This window comes from Oncorhynchus clarkii, chromosome 27 (assembly GCF_045791955.1).
Source record: "Oncorhynchus clarkii lewisi isolate Uvic-CL-2024 chromosome 27, UVic_Ocla_1.0, whole genome shotgun sequence".
Lineage (NCBI taxonomy): Eukaryota > Metazoa > Chordata > Actinopteri > Salmoniformes > Salmonidae > Oncorhynchus > Oncorhynchus clarkii.
In genome coordinates, this window is record NC_092173.1 from 13819212 (window position 1) to 13841542 (window position 22331).

The 22331-nt window shown below is 42.9% G+C and overlaps 1 protein-coding gene across 2 annotated transcripts in view; it reads left to right on the forward strand.

Annotated features, from left to right (window-relative positions):
- The window catches only part of LOC139385557 (ubiquitin-associated and SH3 domain-containing protein B-like), a 41503-nt gene extending 19856 nt beyond the window's left edge, over window positions 1-21647 (forward strand). Inside the window, exons 2-14 of one of the 2 annotated variants that reach the window (XM_071130727.1) lie at window positions 8839-8892; window positions 9529-9715; window positions 10213-10411; window positions 12723-12892; window positions 13193-13401; window positions 13665-13812; window positions 14766-14829; window positions 17068-17190; window positions 17298-17390; window positions 18055-18199; window positions 18863-18969; window positions 19319-19428; window positions 19681-21647. In XM_071130727.1, the coding sequence (XP_070986828.1) occupies window positions 8839-8892; window positions 9529-9715; window positions 10213-10411; window positions 12723-12892; window positions 13193-13401; window positions 13665-13812; window positions 14766-14829; window positions 17068-17190; window positions 17298-17390; window positions 18055-18199; window positions 18863-18969; window positions 19319-19428; window positions 19681-19818 (1747 nt within the window). In that variant the 3' untranslated portion in view covers window positions 19819-21647. Of the gene's footprint in view, window positions 1-8838; window positions 8893-9528; window positions 9716-10212; window positions 10412-12722; window positions 12893-13192; window positions 13402-13664; window positions 13813-14765; window positions 14890-17067; window positions 17191-17297; window positions 17391-18054; window positions 18200-18862; window positions 18970-19318; window positions 19429-19680 lie in introns of both variants that reach the window. The other variant, XM_071130726.1, reaches the window with a different exon arrangement.
- Window positions 21648-22331: the final 684 nt, after the last annotated feature.

The following is a 22331-nucleotide window of genomic DNA, read 5'->3' on the forward strand; positions in this document are numbered from 1 at the left end:
CTGAGCTGCACTTCCTAACCTCCTGCCCAATGTATGACCATATTAGAGAGACATATTTCCCTCCGATTACACAGACCCACAAAGAATTCCAAAACAAATCAAATTCTGATAAACTCCCGTATCTGTTGGGTGAAATACCACAGTTTGCCGTCACAGCAGCAAGATTTGTGACCTGTTGCCACAAGAAAAGGGCAACTAGTGAAGAACAAACACCATTGTAAATACAATCAATATTTATGCTGATTTAGTTTCCCTTTTGTACTTTAACTATTTGCACATCATTACAAGACTGTGCATATCCATAATATGACATTTGAAAGGTGACTATTCTTTTGAAACTTGTGAGTGTAATTTACTGTTCATGTTTGGTGGATTATTTCACTTCTGTTTATGGTCTATTTCACTGACTTTGGCAATGTAAACATATGTTTCCCATGTCAATAAAGCCTGTTGAATTGAGAGCTCAGAAATATCTCAGGGTCTTAAGACTTGGACATTCCATGTTGTGTCTGCATTTGTGACTTCACACCGTCTGTCTGCTGCCCTGGTTGGCCAAGAGTAGACTGAGAGGAGAGGAAGCAAGGGGTGATAATCATACACACAGTAGTGTTCTGAGCGGTAAATATCACACTGGAAGGCTTTAGTGCACATGGTAACTTTGGCATGAAACAAAGGCCCTGTTCCAATATTTAAGAATTGCATCCTTCCCCACCTCCTTTCGTTGACTTAGTCCATGATTCAATACAAGGCACATTACTAGAGCAGCACACTAAACAGCTGACAATACACCCTCTTAAAGGTAATTTCCCCAATGTTCGCAGAGATCGCATTCATGGTCAACACTGGAAACGTTGGCTCAAACATAAGTTACCTTTAAAAGGTGAATTGTCGGTTGTCTATTGGGCTGCCCTATGCCGTGCCTTGGGTTGAAACCCGGGCTTAATCACAGATCTGGTGGGGTGTTGTAGCCCTTTATTGCTATCTCAGCCTGTCCTGACCAACTTGACATTTAATTGTCTCCTTGTTCATCTCGTGGTCTTCACAACACCTTTTGGGTATCAATTATTCCTGTTCTACGTGGAAATTAAGTGACTAAAGTTCAGCTTAAAGGTTGACTAACTAACCCCTGGTTTCCTCAGCTTCATAGTTAGTTCTTTTTCAGAACCTTTGCACAATATTAGTCATTGTCTCCATGTGTACTTGTATGTCTGCCCAATTATGTGTGAAGTCCTACATTGTATTACTCAGAAGAAGGAACATAATGCTGTCTACAGTGCTACAAAAGGACGTGTTAGTTTATTTGTGCACCTTAAAAACGTGCACACAGACACACACATACACTCGGTGTACTAATACATACGTACACGAGTGCGCTGATTGTGGGGGTGTCCTGCTTAGAGGCTCATCTGTTCCTCTTCCTGTCTTGAGAAGCTCACAGGAACTCTCTGGTTGGAAAATCTCACTTTCATAGCGTAGTGGGCGTTAGAAAAAGCAAGTGGTTTTCTAACCTTCAAGAATGTTTAGTTTGTGTGATAAAGTCCTTTACAACCACTGACTGTGATCTGAATAACAAGCAATCCATGTAACACAAGGTTAAATGATCAATGGGTATAGAAATACACTAGAATAGATCATGGACTGAGACAAGCTAACTTCCCATGTCGCTCCATACACTGTAGTAGAGTATTTCAGCACTATATGAACAGTTATTATTGCACTAGACTCTACACCCACGACCAAATCAGCCACTACATGTTAAGGCTGTCATGAGAGATTGTTATTACACAAATTCAAGTTGGTATATGATCTGTAGACTCTTAGGGAGTGATAACTTGGCGATTGGTGAGAAGGCTCTCAAGGACGGTCTTCTACGTTGATTTCCCCCAGATTTCGTCAGTTGCAGACGACATTGTGTGTTTTGAAATGTTCATATTTATTTTATTTTTCCCAGAGAGATTGGACTAAAATTATATTAGCTCACAAAACAGAATGTTGTACAGCATTTGTACTTCATCAACTCTGGAGGAAACTGGATCCAACTGGGTCCAAGCCTTGCACCCAAAATGTAGTCAATTACAAGTGCACATGGATCGTTGATGTCATGTTATTGCTGGACAGATGTGATAGGTTGAGAAACTGAGTGCAAGACATGGGTGTGTGGGGTGATAGTGTAAATAAATACCTCAGGATGAAGCTGAGCTGTTCCATGCTACAGACACACAACACTTTTACAGTAGCTCAGTCATAATGAAATTCATTTGAATTCCATTTCTAAATTCACCCCAGCCCTGGTAAGACTACTTTACTGCTCAAACAAAGGTCTATTCTGGGAACGTCATTCAAATTGTAATAGCCGTAGGGTCAAATAAAGTTGAATTGAATTTAAATGAATTCAGGGACCAGAAAAACAGCAGTTATGCTCAATTAAGAGTCAGTGTCTACACCATGTTCATACTTGATGCAGTTCTCATCCTGCTGTGGTGGACGACCACAGCACAGCCCTGCTGTTGCTGGCTCTGTGTCTCTGTCAACTTAGGCATCATCAACTAGATTCAGCCACTGGCCAATTTGTTCTTGAAGCGGACGGTCGGGGGGCCGGAACATAATAATAAAATAAAAACATTTCCACTGCAAACTGACCGCAAGAAGCCTAGAAGGATATAATATTTGACAAAAATTGAATAATTTCAAACCTTAATTACATTTAGGAACATTGTCGTGCATAGGGTGCCGTCTTTCGGATGGGACGTTAAAACGGGTGTCCTGACTCTCTGTGGTCACTCAAAATCACATGGCGCTTATTGTAAGATTAGGGGTGTTCACCTCGGTGTCATGGCTCAATTCCCAATCTGGCCACATTCCATCATGGCCACTTAATCATCCCCTTCATTCCTAATTGACATATATCACTCCTCAGCTCCTCATCTGATAGCTGATGTGTGGTTCTGGCACAAAAATGGTCCCTGTGCATCACTGAGGTTGGTGCTACACATTGATGGTGGATGAGATGAGTTTCCCCCTACTATGTAAAGCGCTTAGAGTACCTCAGTTAGTAGAAATGTGCTATATAAATCCAATCAATTATTATTAATTATTATTTGTGTACGATTACATCTCTCTATTATGTGTGGGAATACTTGGGAACAGATTTCTGAAATTAAAATCGCAGGGCTTCCTGAGTGGTGCAGCGGTCTAAGGCACTGCCGTGCTTAAGGCGTCACTACAGATCTGGGTTCGATCCTGGGCTGTGTCGCAGCCGGCCGTGATTGGGATACACGAGGCGACGCAAAATTGTCCCAGTGTCGTCTGGGTTAGGGGAGGGTTTGGCCGGCCGGGATATCCTTGTCCAAATGCGCTCTTGCGACTCCTGTGGTGGGCCGGGTGCATGCATGCTGACTACAGCTGGCAGTTGTACGGTGTTTCCTCCAGCACATTGGTGCGGCTGGCTTCCTGGTTAAGCCAGCAGTGCGGTTTGACAGGGTTGTGTTTTGAAGGACGCATGGCTTTCGTCTCTCTCTCTCTCTCTCTCGAGTTCTTACGGGAGTTGCAGCGATGGGACAAGCCTTTTAGCTACCAATTGGATATCATGAAAAAGGGGTAAAAAGTTATACATCAAACAAATAGCTGTCTTTTATGTCCAACAAAGAAAACAACCCACCAAGCCCCCAAAATAATATATACTCTTTTTTTTTTCATTAAAAAAACAAAACAAAAAAACTTGGAGGGATGAATAAAACCAACTTGTTGGGGAACCCTGGGCTATGATGTGTTCACATGTGGGAGTGATCTAACTGTCACACTGGTTCTCTCTTCATTCAAACCATTTAGGTTGATTGCAAACCTTTAAATACCACAGCTTATTTTTACGCCTGGTTCAGATCTGAGAAAGACAGACCACATTGTCCTCAGCTGATTTACTGGTTCAGATCTGAGAAAGACAGACCACATTGTCCTCAGCTGATTTACTGGTTCAGATCTGAGAAAGACAGACCACATTGTCCTCAGCTGATTTACTGGTTCAGATCTGAGAAAGACAGACCACATTGTCCTCAGCTGATTTACTGGTTCAGATCTGAGAAAGACAGACCACATTGTCCTCAGCTGATTTACTGGTTCAGATCTGAGAAAGACAGACCACATTGTCCTCAGCTGATTTACTGGTTCAGATCTGAGAAAGACAGACCACATTGTCCTCAGCTGATTTACTGGTTCAGATCTGAGAAAGACAGACCACATTGTCCTCAGCTGATTTACTGGTTCAGATCTGAGAAAGACAGACCACATTGTCCTCTGCTGATTTACTGGTTCAGATCTGAGAAAGACAGACCACATTGTCCTCAGCTGATTTACTGGTTCAGATCTGAGAAAGACAGACCACATTGTCCTCAGCTGATTTACTGGTTCAGATCTGAGAAAGACAGACCACATTGTCCTCAGCTGATTTACTTCTGAAGTGTTTCCTGTCAGAAGCATCTGAAGTGTAGATGGGGAAGCACTGTGATATTCTTAAGGGGTTCACTTCAGCGCAGCGCATAGACAGCCTGACAGGGAGAATGCTTTCGCTACCTTTTTCAGGATGTTGGACTGAGGCCTGTGCGGTTCACAGAGGATCTCTAGAACAGAGAACAGGCCACAAGTCAAAAGCAGCTGCCTGTTTTTTCCATTGAGGTTGGAACAATTCTGAGCTGAATGTAGCTGAACTCACACAACTGTGGCTTTTCTATGTGTGATTGGGTTATGCATATAATATATTCAGTTACAGAGATCTGATCGCTGCACCTCCTTTGATTCAGAATTTGATACACACTTGGTACATGGGCCACATTTAGCTTCCACTCTGGAACAGGGCTTGTCATATACAGTTGAAGTCAGAAGTTTACATACACTACCGTTGGAGTCATGAAAACTAGTTTTTCAACCACTCCACAAATGTCTTGTTAACAAACTATAGTTTTGGCAAGTCAGTTAGGACATCTACTTTGTGCATGACACAGTTAATTTTTCCAACAATTGTATGCAGACAAATTATTTCACTTATTATTCACTGTATCACAATTCCAGTGGGTCAGAAGTTTACATACACTAAGTAAACTGTGCCTTTAAACAGCTTGGAAAATTCCAGAAAATGATGTCATGGCTTTAGAAGCTTCTGATAGGCTAATTGACATAATTTGAGTCAATTGAAGGTGTACCTGTGGATGTATTTCAAGGCCTACCTTCAGACTCAGTGCCTATTTGCGTGACAACATGGGAAAATCAAAAGAAATCTGGTCTGGTTCATCCTTGGGAGGAATTTCCAAATGCCTGAAGGTACCACGTTCATCTGTACAAACAATAGTACACAAGTATAAACACCATGGTACCACACAGCCGTCATACCGCTCAGGAAGGAGACGCGTTCTGTCTCCTAGAGATGAACGTACTTTGGTGCGAAAAGTGCAAATCAATCCCAGAACAACAGCAAAGGACCTTGTGAAGATGCTGGAGGAAACGGGTACAAAAGTATCTATATCCACAGTAAGAATCTGTCCTATATCGACATAACCTGAAAGGCCGCTCAGCAAGGAAGAAGTCACTGCTACAAACAAAGCAGCATCATGTTGTGGGGGTGCTTTGCTGCAGGAGGGACTGGAAAATTATGTGGATATATTGAAGCAACATCTCAAGACGTCAGTCAGGAAGTTAAAGCTTGGTCACAAATGGGTCTTCCAAATAGACAATGACCCCAAGCATACTTTCAAAGTTGTGGCAAAATGGCTTAAGGACAACAAAGTCAAGGTATTGGAGTGGCCATCACAAAGCCCTGACCTCAATCCTATAGAAAATTTGTGGGCAGAACTGAAAGAGCGTGTGCGAGCAAGGTGGCCTACAAACCTGATTCAGTTACACCAGTTTTGTCAGGAGGAATGAGCCCAAATTCACCCAACTTATTGTGGGAAGCTTGTGGAAGGCTACCCGAAACGTTTGACCCAAGTTAAACAATTGAAAGACAATGCTACCAAATACTAATTGAGTGTGTGTAAACTTCTGACCCACTGGGGATTGCGATGAAAGAAATAAAAGCTGAAATAAATCATTCTCTCTACTGTTATTCTGACATTTCACATTCTTAAAATAAAGTGGTGATCCTTACTGACCTAAGACAGGGAATTTTTATGAGGATTAAATGTCAGGATTTGTGAAAAAAGTTTAAATGTATTTGGCTAAGGTGTATGCAAACTTCTGACTTCAACTGTATACACACTCACTTTTGGTCTAAGGAGTAACTGCGCCTTAGGCCTGAAGACTAGCATTAGCTACCTAAACTAATGCCTGGGTTTTAGCTCAGTTGTATTCAGTTTTATCTCGGGCTAAAGCCAGTCTTGTGGCAGGACACCCAGTTGATCTGAGTATTGTAGCCTCCTTTAAAGTAACTGTCCAGTGTTTCCAGATTTCTATGAAATATGATCATTCATATATAATAAAAAATATATGAGTGAAATAATTTCCCAAAAATTTTTAAGGAAGTATCAGCTTTTCTGTGTTGGAATGGTCCTTAAAGATATTAATATTGAAATACAAGAGACACATGCCTGTTCAGGTGTAGAACGACAGATTTGTACCTTGTCAGCTCGGGGGTTTGAACTTGCAACCTTCCGGTTACTAGTCCAACACTCTAACCACTAGGCTACCTTGCCGCCCATTACTGTGTGATGGTAGAGTGTTTGCTGTTCCTATGTAGTTACTCGCCCATGTCTTCATATCTGTGACTGGTGTAATGACGAACTTCAGGCCATGTAACCTGTGACACTGCCTCTGATGTAGGGAGACATTTGAATGAACTCAATATGGGAGCCCTATGTTGAGTTGGAGCGAATGATCAAAGATTAAAGAAATACATGCACACGTATTGAGCATTTCCTGTGTGAGGGTAGAGTGTTTGTTGTTCCTATGTAGCTGCTCCCCTGTGGCCTCATACAGTGGGGCAAAAAAGTATTTAGTCAGCCACCAATTGTGCAAGTTCTCCCACTTAAAAAGATGAGAGAGGCCTGTAATTTTCATCATAGGTACACTTCAACTATGACAGACAAAATTAGAAAAAAAATACTTATTTTCCACCATAATTTGCAAATAAATTCAAAAAAATCCTACAATGTGATTTTCTGGATTTTTTTTCTCATTTTGTCTGTCATAGTTGAAGTGTACCTATGATGAAAATTACAGGCCTCTCTCATCTTTTTAAGTGGGAGAACTTGCACAATTGCCAGCAGCATACCACCCTGCATACCACTGCTGACTTGCTTCTGAAACTAAGTAGGGTTGGTCCTGGTCAGTTCCTGGATGGGAGACCAGATGCTGCTGGAAGTGGTGTTGGAGGGCCAGTAGGAGGCACTCTTTCCTCTGGTCTAAAAAATATCCCAATTCTCCAGGGCAGTGATTTCATGACCTCTCTGAGGTCATTAAAGATCCCATGGCACTTATCGTAAGAGTAGGGGTGTTAACCCTGGTGTCCTGCCTAAATTCTCAATCTGGCCCTCAAACCATCATGGTCACCTAATAATCCCCAGTTTACAATTGGCTCATTAATCCCCCTCCTCTCCCCTGTAACTATTCCCCAGGTCGTTGCTGCAAATGAGAATGTGTTCTCAGTCAACTTACCTGGTAAAATAACGGATAAATAAATAATAAAATTGGTGGCTGACTAAATACTTTTTTGCCCCACTGTATGTTTGGCTGATGTAATGCATGAAATCAATCCTCTGTGGACACTCCCTGTCCGCAACATTACATCTTCACACAATCCTAGTATTGTCAAGTTTAAACTAGTACTGTTGAAGGGCCTGGGTGAAAGGTGAAATATGTCCTACATTCTTACGGTAGATATACCATTACGCATCTGTACTACCCTTTTCCACAGATTGACTTGGGTATCTGGTGGAGCTCAAATGTTAAACTGGTTGGTTAATACCTTTTGACTCTATTGCGTCAACACGTGTTTGCGGATACAGAAGTAAGTTAAACTGGATCAACATTGTATTTGTACTTTTAATAAGTGAGCCAAAAGGTAAGGCCAAGAGGCCTTGTCCAAACCAAACATCTACATTTACATTGGAGAGGGTGTCTCTGCCCTACTGGTGTCCCCTAGGTCTCGGTACTAGGTGCTGTCTTGGTTTCCACCGCTGCAGATGCCATGGAGACTATAGTCCCCAGAGCGGTGAATCGCATTAGCAGTTTCCAAGTTTTTTTCCTTCCCTTAAATAGTTTGCAATTAGGTTTTGATGGCCTAATAAGAATCAGCATGCTCCCTCCACTGCTTGTTAACCAGGCCTCTAGGTTGTCTGCTATTTTGGAGAGTGACTTAGCATGTGTGTCTATTTTCATGGATTGAATTGGTTTTGACATTTGAAATGGCTTAGTGGAAATGATGTTCACTTCACACCTTTATGTTTTATTCCTACTCATACTGTATCGAAGGAATCTCCTCCACACTTCCCTCTGGCGTGTCTTATTGAAACGATATGATGAACTTAGCATAACTGTCCACTGTATCAGGCTCCGCTGTTTATAATAAAGGCTGTGTTACTCCTGCTGAACCATGCTCCACATGACTAAAGATACAGTGTATGAACTCTGCCTCAGTAGTGCTTCTTACAACTGTGTGAATCTGTGCCTCCCAGATGGGAGCCTTTTCCCTATATTGTGCACTACTTTTGACGGGGGCCCAATAGGCAATAGGGTGCCATTTGGGACGCAGCCTGGGTCACTTATCTCAGACAAATAGGGAACAGAGATGGTGAACTCTGACTTTGTGCCTTCAAAAAGGAAGCATTGTAGCCATCACTGTTTCTGTCTTTGCAGATTGAAGGCACTAGTATCAACAGGAGGCAGGAGTGTACAGGCAGCATGTGACTGGTGAGTTCTAACACACACATGCACAGGTATACAAACACACACTCCCAGAGATTAACCATGTGTGTTATGCTGCCCTCTGCTGTGCTGCATATGTGTGAATGACTACAATTCTTTAAAGGCCCAGTGCAGTCAACATTTCCTGGGTTTTATATATATGTCCAAACTATGAGGTTGGAATAATACTGTGAAATTGTGAAAAGTATAAGGATGTCATTTTAGTGTAAGAGCTGTTTGAAAAGACCGTCTAAAGTTTCAGCATGTTTTGGTGGGATAGAGTTTTGGCCTGCCTGGTGACATCATGGTAAATTAGTTAATAGACCAATAAGAAAGAGAGTTCCAAACCTATTTTTCAATAACAGCTAGTTTTTCAGTTTTCCTACTCAGACCACGCCCAGACAGTCCTAGCTAAGTTCTTGCTTGAGAAATGACTATTTTCTAAGATGCAATTTTTTTGTTTATTTTTTACCATTTTAAATGGAAACAATCACAGTAAGGTACTTAATTGTTACCCAGAAATGATTTCATATTGAGATCAAAACAGCTGCATTGGAGCCCCCCCACACACACACACACATCTTCTACCTCAGTCGTTGATAAGCCTCCTCCTCCTCTTCTTCTTCTCCTGCTCTTCCTCAGGCTGTTCTCCCATGTGGATGACCCCTTCCTGGATGACCCGTTGCCCAGAGAGTATGTCCTGTACCTGCGCCCCAGTGGACCCCTGCAGAATCAGCTCCATCACTTCTGGCAGCAGTCCCGCGTCTCCTGCGGCAAGAACAAGGCCCACAACATCTTCCCCCACATCACGCTCTGCCAGTTCTTCATGGTGAGCCCAGGGGGAAATGACACGCCTCACGTCATACATCAACACATGGATGCTTCTCCCTCGAATTCAGCTAACCATGAAGTATTGTAATTATATTACTTAAGACTTATGAAGAAAAGGTGCTGAAGGTGTTCTTTGACTGTCCCAATAGGTGAAGCCTTTGAAAAACACTTTTTGGTTCCATGTAGAACCTAAAAAAGTTCCACCTGTAACCAAAAATAGTTATTCTATGGGGACAGCCGAATAACCTTTTTTCTAAGTGTGCATTTATCCAGGAAGTCCCATTGGGGTCAAGAGACTGTAACATCTGTCTAGTAAGGGCCAGTTTCTCAGATACAGATTAAGCCTAGTCCTGGACTAAAACATGCTTTTAATGGTGATTCTCCATTTAGCACAAGTCCAAGGACTAGGACTAATCTGTGTCTGGAAAACTGTCCCTAAATGTTAATGTAAGACTCAGTGTTTGTGCGGTACTCAGACTCTACCCTGTCCCGCAGTGTGCAGACAAGAAGGTGGATGCCCTGTTGGAGGCCCTGCAAGCCACGGTCGGCCAATGGAGGGGTCGTTTCCCTAGCCCTCTGCCCCTGGAGCTCTACACCTCCTTCAACTTCATAGGCCTCTTCGTCGAGGAGCAGATCGCAGATGTCCTCAAGCAGTTTGCTGCTGACTTTGCTTCCGAGGCTGCCAGAAAAGCAGGTAGGAACTATCTCTACCTGTGACACATGGACACACACCCACGCACGCAAGCACGCAAGCACGCCAGACACACACACAAGCATACACACGTTGCCTTTTTACAGGCAGTCTATCTCCCCACACGCTTTGGTCAGAAAATTACATATTTTAAGCTGGTAAGGGATGACTGTAATCAGGGCTGAATTTATTGGCGGGCCCTAGGTGGCCTGGCCCAACCGACTGATCAATTATTTGACTGAGACACGCAAAGAAAGAAAGACACATCAATCTCAGATTAAGCATCTGAGCAAGTGAAACAGCTCGTCTCTGTCTCTGTATGTGTGGACCATGTATCTGATGCTGTCTAGACAAAATGGGTATGGCATGTCATACTTTTTCTGGCCAGACAGCATCAGATACACGGGCTACATATAGTAAGACAGAGGGGTGCTGTTTCGCTCGCTAGTTTCAGCAAAGAGGAAGAGGCGAAGTGAGAGGGCTTGCTCTCCCGCAAATCTGTCCTGAATAAGCCCATTGCGTTTATATGCAGACCTAAACTTGTCACCTGCATTCCGGCCTTTGGGACAACGACTCACATTGTTAGGGCGGAGACATGAGCATCTCGTCATTATATACGAGATGGTTTCAGCCACTTGATTTCAGCCACTTGAACATTAGAAAGGAAAGTTGGCGGGTGCACAGTGCACTGTTCGGAGGCTGGCTTCCCCTAACGTAAAAATTATATAATTACTCCTGTCTAAATAAAATCATTCAAAAATACTTTACCAGAGAGCTTGACTTGGCCACAGAGGATCATTATATTCTTAAAATGGTTTTTGCTGTGGATTGTTTCAAATCACAAGTGTATAGGCCTATTCCTATTGGGGTAGGCAGCAATTTGGGCAGAGCGCTTGGCAATAGGCCTCGCTGATTATTGCGTTGCGGCTGTCAGTGAAAAGCATCTAAAATGTGTGAAGATAATGTGTCTTGAGTATAAAATGTTGAGACTAGAAGAAGGGGCTGGGTGTGTGGCAAAGATATGGGGTTCTCTCTCCAGAATACATGCACTCAGCACTCCAGAATGTTCTCCGGTGTCTCCCGCCAAATCTTGCACAGTCATTGTTTCATTGTGTGAATTGTTTGACCTTTGATTGTTTCTTTTTGTCAATTCAACATTACATATGTAACCAGTAGTCCTAGTAAATGTACCGTTCATCTCTGTCATTTAGTTACATTCATTTCGTTTAATGCATGTATTACAGTAATTTGCCATTCTCATTCTCGGAGTGGAAACGTTGTTTGCAGAGTTCGCAACCTGCTACACTTGTGAGAAACACGATTTGGTTTATTTCATAACCATCGTTTAGGAGTTTTGTCCATTTTTTTTGTTTGGAGTGCTCCATGTGAGCAATGAGCATGTGTGTGGTTTCTCTGTCCTGACAACATGAAGGGAGCGTTCGCGTCTGAGTACGCCAAACTGCCGAGTTGGTACAATGTTACATTTTGCTAGCGATAGCTCAAGTCAAGACAGATAGAAAGGGAGGCAGAGATATTAATGTGATTGAAAGAACCAGAATTTTCATCAGGATATTTTCCACTTTTTTTTTTGCGGCTTTAGTCCTATGTATTTTATTTAGGTGATGATGGATGTTATAGGCCTACTGCTGTATTGCCCTATAGTCATATGGCACGCAGATAGGTTGAAATGGTAGGATAAATTGTAAGCTTCCCCAAACTTGAAACTCACGAGCTGCCTACACTCTTAGAAAAAATGGTTCCAAAACGGTTCTTCAGCCCATAGGAGAACCCTTTTTGGTTACAGGTAGAACCCTCTGTGGAAAGGGTTCTACATTGAAACCAAAGGGGTTCTACCTGGAACCAAAAATGGTTCTTCAAATTGTTCTCCTATGGGTACAGCCAAAGAACCCTTCTGTGTTCTAGATAGCACCTTTTTTTCTAAGAGTGTATGGTCTTTATCATAACACCCATTAACAAAATGTGTTTGCCCGCAAGCACACAGGATGTGCCCGTGAATAAAAATCAAATGCTTGTCCAACTGATTCGTTCTGGCGCCGGCCCTGACTGTAATGCTTAATCCTAAAGAGATTATCCTCACCATAAAGCACCGGCAGTTTGGAGCTTCATTTCAAATTGTGCATGGTGGATTACAACACGTCAAAAAAGATTGTTTGGAAAATATGGGGACATTTTGCTCAAGTCTGTAGTTCTATGATTTGCTTAGCTAGATTTCCACCGTAGTAGTTTGCCCTACAGAAATGGCTTTCTTTATATTCTTTACCTTTATTCACTCATGCTCCTCTCTCTGTCTCAGATGTCCATTTAGAGCCCCATAAGAAGCAGCTCCATGTGACGTTAGCCTACTACTTCCCCACCAATCACCTGACCTCCCTGGAAAAGCTGGCCAAGGGAATCGAGGTGAAGCTAGGCTGTGATTGGCTGGCTGTCCTTTTCTCCCGGGACATTCGGTTTGCCAATCATGAGGTAATAATAACACTTTGTTTTCATTTCACATTCAATACTACTCTTGTACTTTCTACTAATCAACACCATGACATGGACCTTGTACCTTCTACAAGACAAGCTCATGAGCCATTTATAATAATTGATATTCTTCAAGAATCAATGGGAATATACAGTATAATTCATTTAGAAACAGCTGTAAATGTCACAGTGGCCCTTTACGAGCTTGCCCATTTAGACCTATAGCCTTGCATTGTACTGTATTCTGGTGTTAGATACAGCGTTGGTGTGCTCAAGCTGTGTCCTTCCCTCCCTCTGTAGACGCTGCGCGTGATGTATCCCTACGCCCCTCAGAATGAGGACGAGCTGGAGCTGGTCCTGGGTGACTTTGTCTTCACGTCTCCCTTGGAGCAGAAAAACACCAGCGAGGGCTGGGTCTACGGGTCCTCCCTGGCCACGGGGCTGTCGGGCCTATTACCTGAGAACTACGTCAGCCGGGCAGACGAGTGTGACACCTGGGTCTTCCACGGGTGAGCCCTCAGAATGTGCTTCTTACTTACACCCCTGGCGTGCTTCTTACTTTACAGTCCTGGGTCCAGAACATAGGGGCAGGGGTCAATTCCATTTCAATTCAGTCAATCCAGAAGTAACTGTTTGCATCTTGAATTGGAATTGACCCGTACCCAGGGCCAGAACACTGTAAAAGAGCATGGAGAGTTCTGCTCAGTAGTCAGTAGTGATGAATGAGTAGTAGTGAGTATGTGTGTAAACTCTTGTCTTCTACCCTGTGCAGATCACACTCCTTCTTCAATTGCTCCGCCACCTCCGACAAAGAGAGCAGGGAAAGGGGCCTGTTCGATGGGCTGCTGGACAGCCGTCGCCTCGACAACGCAAGCCCTGGGGACACACCCACTTCGAGCCTCATCTGTCATCCCATGCAGGTACTGGCACTTTTTCCAAAGAAAAGAAAGAAGTTTCTTTAACTAAACCATACAGCTTTTCCTAACCAGGATAACTAGTGCCTAGCGTCTAATCCTGATCAGGAAAAATTCCTGGTCCTGGTTATGATATGCAGCAGGATTCTTATTATTCTTGAAGAATGACTTCAAATCAAGGTTATCATAGTAAATGAAAACAAAAACAAATCCTTCCACCATATTTTTTTGCACCAGTCTTTGCGCTATTCATATTAAATCCAAGTCTCATTGAGATTGACTTTAGAATGTATGTACAGTCGTGGCCATACATGGCAATTTGCATATACTCCAGAATGTTATGAAGAGTGATCAGATGAATTGCAATTAATTGCAAAGTTCCTCTTTGTCATGCAAATGAACAGAATCCCCCAAAAACATTTCCACTGCATTTCAGCTCCGCCACAAAAGGACCAGCTGACATCATGTCAGTGATTCACTTGTTAACACGGATGTTAGTGTTGACGAGGACAAGGCTGGAGATCACTCTGTCATGCTGATTGAGTTCCAATAACAGGCTGGAAGCTTCAAAAAGAGGGTGGTGCTTGGAATCATTGTTCTTCCTCTGTAATCATGATTACCTGCAAGGAAATACGTGCCGTCATCATTGCTTTACACAAAAAGGGCTTCACAGGCAAGGATATTGCTGCCAGTAAGATTGCACCTAAATCAATCATTTATCGGATCATCAAGAACTTCAAGGAGAGCGGTTCAATTGTTGTGAAGAAGGCTTCAGGGCGCCCAAGAAAGTCCAAAATAAAAAAAATACAAACTAATGTAAATAAAAACGAATATAAAAACACAAACTATAATAACCTTGCGCCAATACAAAAGCTGTTTTTCTGGTGTACTGATCAATTCTTGAAAATGTTGGGAAATGTTTTGGATTTGATGCCCCAATTCACTGTATTGTTTCTTAGGTGCTTCGGGTCGGTAGCAATCCCTCTCAGCTGCCCAAGCGGACCCTGTTTGTCTGTCGGCACGGTGAGCGGATGGATGTGGTGTTTGGGAAACAGTGGCTTTCACTGTGCTCTGACTCCAAAGGTGAGCAGAGTCAAATCGAATCAAATAAAACTTTATTTGTCACATGCGCCGGATACAACAAGTGGAGACCTTACCGTGAAATGCTTACTTACAGTACAAGGCCTTAACCAACAGTGCAGTTCAAAAAGAGTTAAGAAAATATTTACCAAATAAACTAAAGTAAAACATAAAAAATAATTAAAAGTAACACAATAACATAACAGTAACGAGGCTATATACAGGGGGTACCGGTACCAAGTCAGTGTGCTGGGGTACAGGTTAGTTGAGGTAATTTATACATGTAGGAGTGAAGTGACTATGCATATACAGTATAATAGTCTCCTGGGGGGAAAAAGGTTTTGTCGTGCCGTCTTCATAACTGTCTTGGTGTGTTTGGACCATGATAGTTTGTTGGTGATGTGGACACCAAGGAACTTAAAACTCTCGACCGCTCCATTACAACCCCATCAATGTTATTGGGGGCCTGTTCTGCCTGCCTTTTCTGGTAGTCCATGATCAGCTCCTTTGTCTTGATCACATTGAGGGAGAGGTTGTTGTCTTGGCACCACACTGCCAGTTCACTGACCTCCCCCCTATAGGCTGTCTCTCCATTGTCGGTGATCAGGCCTGTTGTGTCGTCAGCAAACTTAATGATGGTGTTGGAGTCGTGTTTGGCTAAATAGTTCTGTGTGAACAGGGAGTACAGGAGGGGACTGAGTACACACCCCTGAGGGATCCCGGTGTTGAGGATCAGTGTGGCAGACATGTTGTTGCCTACCCTTACCACCTGGGGGCGGCCCGTCAGGAAGTCCAAGATCCAGAGGGAGGTGTTTAGTCCCTGTGTCCTTAGCTTAGTAATGAGCTTTGTGGGCACTATGGTGTTGAACGCTGAGCTGTAGTCAATGAACAGCATTCTCACATAGGTGTTCCTTTTGTCCAGGTGGGAAAGGGCAGTGTGGAGTGCTATTGAGATTGCGTCATCTGTGGATCTGTTGGGGTCGTATGCGAATTGGAGTGGGTCTAGGGTATCCATGAGGATGCTGTTGATGTGAGCCATGACCAGCCTTTCAAAGTAGTTCATGGCTACCGACATGAGTGCTATGGGGCGGTAATCATTTAGGCAGGTTACCTTCGCTTCCTTGGGCACAGGGACTATGGTGGTCTGCTTGAAACATGCAGGTATTACAGACTTGGTCAGGGAGAGGTTGAAAATACCAGTGAAGACACTTGCCAGTTAGTCCGCGCATGCTTTGAGTACACGTCCTGGTAATCCGTCTGGTCCCGTGGCTTTGTGAGTGTTGACCTGTTTAAAGGTCTTGCTCACATCGGCTATCAAGAGCGTTATCACACAGTCATCCAGAACAGCTGGTGCTCTCGTGCATGCTTCACTGTTGCTTGCCTCGAAGCGAGCATAAAAGGCATTTAGCTCGTCTGGTAGGCTCGCTTTAGTGGGCAGCTCGCGTCTGGGTTTCCTTTGTAGTCCATAATAGTTTTCACAGCCCTGCCTCATTCGACAAGCGTCAGAGCCGGTGTAGTAAGATTCAGTCTTAATCCTGTATTGACGCTTTGCTTGTTTGATGGTTCTTCTGAGGGCATAGCGGATAATATCCGGATTAGTGTCCCGCTCCTTGAAAGCGGCAGCTCTAGCCTTTAGCTCGATGCGGATATTGCCTGTAATCCATGGCTTCTGGTTAGGATATGTACGTACGGTCACTGTGGGGAAAGACGTCCTTCGATACGCTTATTGATGAAGCCGATGACGGAGGTGGTATACTCCTCAATGCAGCTCTCAAAGTTTGCCTGCATTAAAGTCCCCGGCCACTAGGAGTGCCGCTTCTGGATGAGCATTTTCTTGTTTGCTTATGGCCTTATAGAGTTGGCTGAGTGCGGTCTTAGTGCCAGCATCAGTCTGTGGTGGTAAATAGACGGCTACGAATAATATAGATTAAAACTCTCTTGGTAGATAGTGTGGTCTACAGCTTATCATAAGGTACTCTATCTCAGGCGAGCAATACCTTGAGACTTCTTTAATATTAGACATTGCGCATCAATCCTAAAAGCAATTGTGCTTTCAAAGGAGTCATACAATTTGAGTTGGATGAATCTGATGTTTTGATTGGATAGATAAAACGGCAGTATAGTTTGTAGATTTTGAAACCATAACAGCAGTGTGCTGGGTTGTGGTGTTCTGTTCTACAGGTAGATATGTGCGCACTAACCTGAACATGCCAGTCAGCCTGCCCATGTGGAATGGAGGACACCGAGATTACGACATGGACACCCCCATCACTGTGTTTGGTTCCACACAAGCACAAATAGTGGGTAGGTGGTTGTCAAAACATATGTTATCTGCCCAATTCCATGTTTAATGTTTCATTACAGTGTGATAACAATCTATTCCTCTGTCTATCTGTCTGTCTGTGTTGCAGGTCAGGCGTTGTTGGAGAGCAACACAGTGATAGACTTTGTGTACTGTTCGCCTTCTCTGCGCTGTGTCCAGACTGCTCAGAACATCCTCAAAGGTAACCAGCATGTAGTTACTTGCCACCACAAATCCTGCTTAGGATAAACAGCCTTATCGATTATGTTCGCCTCTCTAACCCCTGATGAAGACTTTAAAGGGCGATCTGCAGTTTCTATATCCATTTTGGGGCTTATAAATGAATGATATGTACCCATTGATTCTAGAAGAATATGACTTGTAAATTAATTGTATCTACCCATTGATTCGAGAACAATTTAATTTACAAATGAATTATATGTACCCATTGATTCTTGAACAATCTAATTTATAAATGCTTCACAGGTTTAGCAACTGTTGTACTCCATCAGAACCATTTAAGAATACACTATATAGCCTACAAACATAGTTAAAACTATCATTTGATATCATGGATGGTCAGTTCTTGCATCCATAGCTCTGTCTATGAATTAGATTTCTCCAGCCCCATCTCGAAACAGTGGCAGGGAGGACGCTTTGTTTTAACTGTGGATTGCCCCTTTAGTGGTTGAAATGTTGTCATAGGCTAAGTGAAATTGTCTCTAAATTGCTTATCTCAATCCAATAATTTCAGATCTACGTAAGTGGCTAGGGGACTAGGGGTTGTTTTTGGACAGGGCTGGTGTGTGCAGCAGAGGCTGCAGTCTTGCTCTTTTGCTTATGCGCCTCTCTGTCTCCCCTTGCAGGTCTGCAGCAGGATGGCATGCTGAAGATCAGAGTGGAGCCAGGGCTATTTGAATGGACCAAGTGGGTCTCTGGGAGCTCTCTTCCTGCCTGGATCCCTCCCACAGACCTGGCTGCATCCCACTTCAGTGTTGACACAACATACAGGTGATACAGGCAAGACTGTTTCCTGGTTCACCTCCATACTGTACTCTTACTGGCCTTTTACACTATACAAGCGGCACTTGCCTAGCCACGCTAGCCTCGCCCTCGTGCTAACAAGCTAGCAAGCAAGCTGGGTTGTGCTATGTATTAACAGCCATTGTCAGCCAATCCAGTAGGGTTTGGAAGCTATGGTGAGAATCGATTGGTCAGTCGTTTCACCATATCACGGAGGATTTAATGAAAATTCTGCTTTCCCCAGCTTTAGCCCTGCCCTTTTCAGCTTCCGCGCCCATGCTCGCATCGCTCAACGGTCCCTCGCCAACTCTCCGCTTCTCTCGCTTTCCTTCCATTGAAGATGAATGGCCGATGTTTCACCGCGCGATGCCGCTTCCATGTGTAAACGCAGATTTAGGCTCCATCCAGAAACAACCCCTAGTCCCTTTAACCTTGGGCCTAGGCACAGGTATAAAGACAACCAGATATGTACAAATAATATGGTTAACATTCCATTAAGCCTATCAAAGAAAATGATGGAGCTACTACCATGTTGCCTATGCTTATTTAATTCCTTCTGACCGACGTACATGAAGTGGTAAAGGTAGGGGCTAAGGGTTGTTGCTGGACGGGGCCGGGGCCTTTTCATGTTCTCACTCCTTCTTCCCACAGACCTCTCATCCCAATATGCAAACTTAGCGTGTCGGAGTCCTATGACACGTACGTGAGCCGGAGCTACCAAGTGACCAAAGACATTCTGTCTGACTGCAAAAACATGGGTAATTATGATGCAGGGTTCAGTCACTGCTGTGGCTTTGGATGGGATGTGTATTAAAAAAAAACAGTCCTGCATTCAATTAGTACCTATCTTTCAAATCCTTTAGCTGTGCTCGATTGAGCTTGCCTGGGGCAATGGAATCAATGGAATAGTCCCAAAAGTGCAAATCCTGTTCATCTCCCACTCCACGCTAGACAGGCTCAATCAAATGCTCGTGGCATTTGAAAGCAAACCAATACAATTTGAATCCCAGATGTGATACAGAAACATCTTGTGTGGGATGGACATTGGGATTCATCTGGTCCGTGTTGATCTTCCCTTCCCTCATCTCCTCATCTCTCACTCTGTAGGAAACAACATACTGATTGTGGCCCATGCTTCCTCTCTGGAGGCCTGCACCCGACAGCTCCAGGGCCGCAGCCCCCAGACCTCCAAGGACTTCATCCAAGTAGTCAGGAAGGTCAGCTGAAGTTTATTTTACTTGCTCAATGTGATATTTTATTTTGATCTCATTGTGTCTTCCCCCTCACTCTTTTTCACTCTTACTTTCACTCTGTGCCTATCTCTCTGTATCTGTGTTTCTGTCTGTCTGTCTCTCTCTTTGTCTGCCTCTCTCTCTCTCTCTCTTTCTCCCCCTCTGCCTTTCCACCCCACTTCCTAACTTTCATTCTGCCTTTATTGCGGCTGACGAGAGCCTCTTTCCCTCCTGTAGATCCCCTACCTGGGTTTCTGTACGTGCGAGGAGCAGAGTGACACGGGGGTCTGGCAGCTGGTGGACCCACCCATCCTGCCCCTCACACATGGACCCAACCACAGCTTCAACTGGAGGGAGACCCTCCTCCAGGAATGACATCCGCTTCTGTTTAGAGCAGACTTGCTCAGCCCCATCCCGAGGATGTAGTTTCTGGTCAAACAGCACTGAAAGACCCCACCAGAGTCAATGGGTGGTTGGGCCTGGATGTACTGTACTGTACATATTGTCATTTGACAGTATTGTTGACATTTCTAATTTGACAGTATTGTTGTTAGTGAGAGTGGAGAGGGCAGGGCTAAGTCTCGGCCTGGTTGATCGTGGAGGCTAAGCACATGAACCATTACATATTATATCATCAACAGCGTGCCAGAAGGAAGTCACAAGGTTGAGAACATTGACCTAAAAAAACAAACAGAGTAGTTTGTGTTTCGAAAAGCAATTGTATCCCTAGTCCCGCTTGCAGATGTTATCCTCAAAAGCCCTTGATTGTAGCCGCAAGTCATGTCTCGGATGTTTCCCGGCGTGGAATCTGTGTTTCTGTGTGTATAAAGTTTAACTAATTGTGGGAGAAAACATGCAAAACTCATGATCTCTTGCAATGTGGTCAGTATGACATGGTTTATGACTTTATGGTCACGTTGTATGCTGGTTGTATAAAAAACATTTTGTTAACGAAGGTAACCAGAAAAAGCTGTCTGCCTGGTTGTTATGTGACCAGATAGCAACCAACATATGAAGGATTTACTTTGACATCATGATCTCGTCATACAAAATGCATCTTTACATGGTTGTAACTGAGACCAGTTGAAAATCTGGTTTTATGACTTCTTCACAACCAGAAAAACAGTTTACAACCAGAAAATGAGGTCATTAAGACGGCATGGGCCAAATGTTTTCCACTGGGCGGCTTTTCACCCGGTTTGTTTGAAACAGTCTCGATGGGACAAAATGCACTATTGACAATCACAGGTGAGCCTTGGTGAAGCAGGTCTAATAACCAGAAGTTAGGAACCTATACTGTATGTGTTTATTTTACGCAATGTAAGGTCTTGCGGCAGAATAGTTGTCGAGCACTGCACTAGAAAATATCTTTCAGTCTTCCAGTTTATTTATATTTTATTCAGATACTTAACAATTGAAGAGCTTTTATCAAATCTTATTAAAAAGACCTGTCCTGTGGTAGGAAAATAAGTGTTTCTCAGGTGCAGTTTTCATTGTGCCCTAATACAGTATTTGCGTTTCATTGGGTCATGAAAATTGTTGTGAGTGCCTCTGAAGATTGAACCTGATTTCTCCTGACGTCTCAGTGGTGAAATCAGGGGGAGGTTTACTGCTCATTATGTCAACTTGAATGCTTTTGTGTAGCCTCATCTAAATCTATCTGATCTAATCTTTCTGCAAATAATGCATTTATTATTGAGGAGGATCTAAAACAATGCTCTGGTGCTGTTCTTCCATTGATGCATGCAAATACAATACTTACAAGTACAATACTTACAAGTACAATTACGAAATTTGTGATAAAGGTGTCAGTGAGGAACAAAGCAGGCCTACATCAGAGGTTAGCCACATGCACTGTTGAGGAAACTCTGGAAACTGAGGAGGAAGCCATCTGTGTCAATTTGTGTTCATTTATTGTCTCAAATATTGTATTTCCAAATGTATATAAACGTTAATTTAAGTAATTTAAGTTTTTCACCAAAATGCTAAAAGTTAAGTCAAACATATTCTTTATATTTGGGCGAAGATTTGCAAAAGATTGAAAAGATTGCCACTTGTTTATTCAGATATGAGCATATCTGAAGTGTGTTCTTTATTTTGATTCAAAAATTGTCTGAATTCCCCCCTCTATATGATACAGACATGATCACTGTTTCAGATATGTAGAAGATACATATCAAATAAATAACAAATCGGGTCATTTATTTTTGTATTGTTATCTATTTTTATTTTATTAGATCGAGAACTCCTTCAACACCTTGTTCAATAGTATTATGGTTTAGCCACTAGGTGTAGGTATAAGACCTTTGGAATTGACTACATATCTTAGGGAGAAAATTAGCCTGAAGCAGAGGCGACATCCCCACATGGGGCACACGGAAACGCGACCCCTCAGATTTGTCTGGTAATTTTTTTTCAGATGTTAAATTAATTACTAAACTTATGGCTCTAGATTGCAGGAAAAATATGCTTCAGGTGTTTGAAAAATTCAAAATTCTCCATCATTACGTACTTGGTGCCCCCTATAAAATAATAGGTCCATGACACCCCTGGCCTGAAGTGATTTAAAAATAAAGAAATCCTTAGAAAATTATGCAGTAAGTAGACATAAATAACGAACTGAAAGGAATAAGATACTGTAATATTGTGTGTAAAAAAAATTGTTGGTGTTTTGGCCTGCCTGGTGAATTAAATTAGTTATAGATTGATAAGAAAGAGAGCTCCAAACATCTTTGCCAATAACAGCTAGTTTTCTCCTCCCCATTCAGACCACTCCTAGACAGTCCTAGCAAAATTCTTGCTTGAGAAAATGCTCTTTGCATGAAGTTATTTTTGTTTATTTTTGACCATTTTAATTGAAAACAATCACAGTAAGGTATTTAATTGTT